General features: G+C 48.2%; 1 protein-coding gene across 1 annotated transcript; it reads right to left on the bottom strand.

Moving 5' to 3' along the window:
• Positions 1–2,025, bottom strand: LOC129350707 (uncharacterized protein K02A2.6-like). The gene has a single exon (XM_055018084.1). It carries the CDS (start codon positions 2,023–2,025, stop codon positions 1–3), a length of 2,025 nt encoding a protein of 674 aa, XP_054874059.1.
• Between the last annotated feature and the right edge of the window lie 1,821 nt (positions 2,026–3,846).

The following is a 3,846-nucleotide window of genomic DNA, read 5'->3' as shown; positions in this document are numbered from 1 at the left end:
TTAAGAGTTCCGCCAGTAGCCTGTGCTGGAGCAAGGTGTGGATCTGTAGCACATTAGAGCCATAAGTGGATCATCTTGCTTCATAATTTTCTTGGCTGTCTGCACAGCTCGCTCCGCATGGCCGTTTCCCTGTGGGTGATGGGGACTGGATGTGCAGTGTTTGAAGTCAAACCGTTTAGCGAACTCCTTGAACTCTGCACTCGAGAACTGTGGCCCGTTATCGCTAACAACCTCATCAGGGATGCCATAGCGTGCAAAGACCCCTTTGATCTTCTGGATGACTTTACTGCTGGTCGTGGAGGGAAGATCCAGGATTTCCAGGAACCTGGAATAATAGTCCGAAAGAACCAGGTAAGTGTGTTGGTTATGCTCACAAAGGTCAATGGCGACTCTCTTCCAGGGACGCTCAGGCAGTGGTGTAGGAATGAGTGGTTCTCTTCGCTGAGCTCTCCTCATTTCACGGCATGACTCACAGGACATCACCAGATTGTTTATCTCTGCAGTGATTCCAGGCCACCACACTGAAGACTGTGCTCGCTCCCTACACTTTACAAGTCCCTGGTGACCCACATGGATTCTCTGCAAAATTTCTGCTCTCAGTGACTTTGGAACTACAATTCTGCTTCCTTTCGAGATAAGTCCACTGTATTCGGACAGTTCTGCTCTGGTCTGGAAATATGCCCTGGCGTCAGCAGGCACACTCTGAGAATGATCTGGCCATCCATTCTTGATCAGCTGCTTCACTGACTGCATTTCTGTGTCTTGAGCTGTTGCTTGTCTGATTTCATCCATTTTGCTTGTGGACGCTGGAATTGTGCTTACCACACTGTCAACGTAATGGGTGACTTCGCTGTCTGTTTCACTGACACTACAAGAGCTGGTCAGAGGGCTTCGGGACAGCGTATCTGCCACCAGCAGGGTCTTCCCTGGAGCGTACTCGGCCACTGCATTGAATCTCATGAGCCTCATGAGAAGACGCTGACACCGGATGGGGACATTGTCCAGGCTGTGGCTGTTGATGAGAGGAACTAGCGGTTTATGGTCAGTCACTAGTTTGAACTGCTTCAGGCCAACAAGGTATCGATTGAATCTCTCACATGCCCACACTCCAGCAAGCTGCTCTTTCTCAATTTGAGCATAGCGAGTTTCTGCCTCTGTGAGCCGTCTGGAACAATATGCCACTGGTTTCCATTGCTCACCGTGTAGCTGCAGTAGCACACCGCCTAACCCATAGCTGCTCGTATCAGCTGACACTGCAGTGGGTTTTGTGACATCATAGAATGCGAGTATTGGTGCAGTTGTGAGCAGTCCCTTTATGTGATCAAATGCAGCCTGTTGTGCATCACCCCACGTCCACATATTCTTCTGTCTCAGGAGTTCATACAGTGATTCTCCCACAGTTGCGAGGTTGGGGACATACTTCCCGAGATAATTTACCATCCCCAGGACTCTCCTTAGGTCATGTACATCTGTGGGTGGTGGAAGCTGTTGGATGGCTTCCACTTTACCTGGGTCTGGCCAAACTCCCGACTGATCAATGAGGTGTCCAAGGAATCGTAGCTCTTTCTGCTTGAACAGGCACTTCTCACGGTTGAGTTTCAGGCCAGCAGCCTCAATGCGCTGCATCACTTTTTCCAACCGGCTGTCGTGCTCTGCTTCGGTAGTGCCATGCACAACAATGTCGTCCATAAAGACTTCCACTCCTTCCAAACCTTGGAGCGTTTCAATCATCTTCCTTTGAAAAATTTCAGGCGCGCTTGTGATTCCGAACGGCAGTCTCTTGAATTGAAATCTGCCGAACGGCGTGATGAAAGTGGTCAGCTTACAGCTATCCGGGTGGAGAGGGATCTGGAAGAATCCACTAGCTGCATCCAGGGAGGTGAAGAGTGTGGCACCACTGAGCTTTGCAGTGATCTCATCAGTCATAGGTAAAATGTAGTGTTCCCTCTTGACAGCTTCATTCAGTCTTTTGAAGTCTACACAGATGCGTGCTTTTCCTGTCGCTTTCTTCAGCACAGGCACCATTGGCGCGCACCACTCCGTTGGTTGTGTGACTTTCTCAATAACGCCATTTCTCTCCATCCTCTCTAACTCCTACTTTACTTTGGGCAGCATTGGAAGAGGAACACGATGTGCTGTATACACGGCGTATGGCTGGGCATCACTCTTCAGTTGTATTTTGACAGGCTCTGTGTCCAACGTCCCATGCTCGCCGTATGCGCCCGTGCTTGTCTGTGCACCTTGTCTCACTGTTTCATCCACTCTTCTAACCAGATTTAACTGCACTGACGTCTCCCGGCTAAGAAGGTTGTTCACAGTTGGTCCGCTGACGATGTAGGCTATGAGGGGTAAAGTTCTTCTTTTGTATGTGACAGTGCTCTCGATCCGTCCAATGCACTTTAACTTGCCTCCAGGTCCCTCCAGTGGAATGTGTGCAGGCTCTAGTGGTGCGTTTGGAGTGAGCAAATGGTAGGTCGCCTCGCTGATGACAGTCACATCGGCACCAGTGTCAATCTTGAAATCAACAGGTGTGGAGCCCACTTGCAACTCAACAACCCATTGTTCTGCTGTTGACTCTGCTTTGTTTACAGCACCCAGGAAATATGGCTGGAACTGCTGCTGCTCTGGTGGTTCTGCGACTACTTCTCTCACTGACCTTTTGCTTCTGCACACTAAGCCCCAATGTCCAACCTTTGCACATTTGTTGCACGTTGACTTTTTGGCTGGGCAGGTCTCATTTTCATTGTACCTCTTTTTTCCACATCGCCCACATTGGCCTTGCCACTTATTTCCCCCTTTTGACTTGTGGAAACGATTGGTGTGTTTGTCTTGCTTCTGTGCTACCTCCTGGACTGAGCCTGATGTTCCTGCTGCTCTGCCTTGAATGCTGATTTGAGCCATCACTTCTTCAGCCTGCCTCACTGTCTCAATGGTCAGCGCTAATGTGAGGTCTTTGGTCAGCTGCAATTTGCGAGAAACATCTTTATCCAGCACTCCCACAACAATGCGATCACGGATATTTTCTTCCCTGCTTGCACCAAATTCACAGTGTTCTGACAGTTCATACAGTGCCCTAATGAAAGTTTCTGCTCTATCCCCGGGCCTCTGTACACGTTGATGGAAACACGCACTTTGTGTATCACATTTCTTCTTGGAACAAAATACTCATCGTATTTGCCCAAAACTGTGTCAAAGTCATCTTGTTGTGCAGCAGTACCAAAAACAAATGAACGAAAAATATTTTCTGACTCGTTTCCCATGGAGTACACGAGACAACTCACTTGGACAGCGCCATCTTCTTTGTCCAGCTTCGTAGCCGTTCTGTACCGCATGAAGCGCTGGCGCCATTCTGGCCACTCACTTGGCTTGTCGAAGGGAAAGTTTGAAGGCGGGTTAAACTTTGCCATCTTGACTCCTCACTTCGAATGTAGAGCAGGTCTTTTTACTTCTGACACCATATAGCATGTTTTGTAAGAAGTTGAGAGGCGTTTGGTGGCGTGAGGATGTTTATTCTCACGAGCAGGCATCAGGTACGTGCATTAGCATTGACAGTCAATAACATTAACATTGCGGCTCCCGTAGCTCTGGGCTTACTCGTGCTACCGTAATAGATATAGGAGATGCGCATACACTTTTTAAAACTGCGCCAAGTATGAACATTAATGAATGCAAAACCAAACATATATCTGCATATATGACAGAATTGTTCTAGTGAATTTTGATCTTTTAGTTTAATTCCCAGGTTAGTATTCGTTCACAATTAGTTCGTGATTCTGGTAGTTTCCAGATTTGTTGCTGTTACGGCAGGTACAGAGGCTGAAGTGCAGGAAATGAGTAGTCAATAAA

The sequence above is a fragment of the Amphiprion ocellaris genome, chromosome 15 (assembly GCF_022539595.1).
Source record: "Amphiprion ocellaris isolate individual 3 ecotype Okinawa chromosome 15, ASM2253959v1, whole genome shotgun sequence".
NCBI lineage: Eukaryota > Metazoa > Chordata > Actinopteri > Pomacentridae > Amphiprion > Amphiprion ocellaris.
This window is presented reverse-complemented; position numbering and strand designations above follow the sequence as displayed.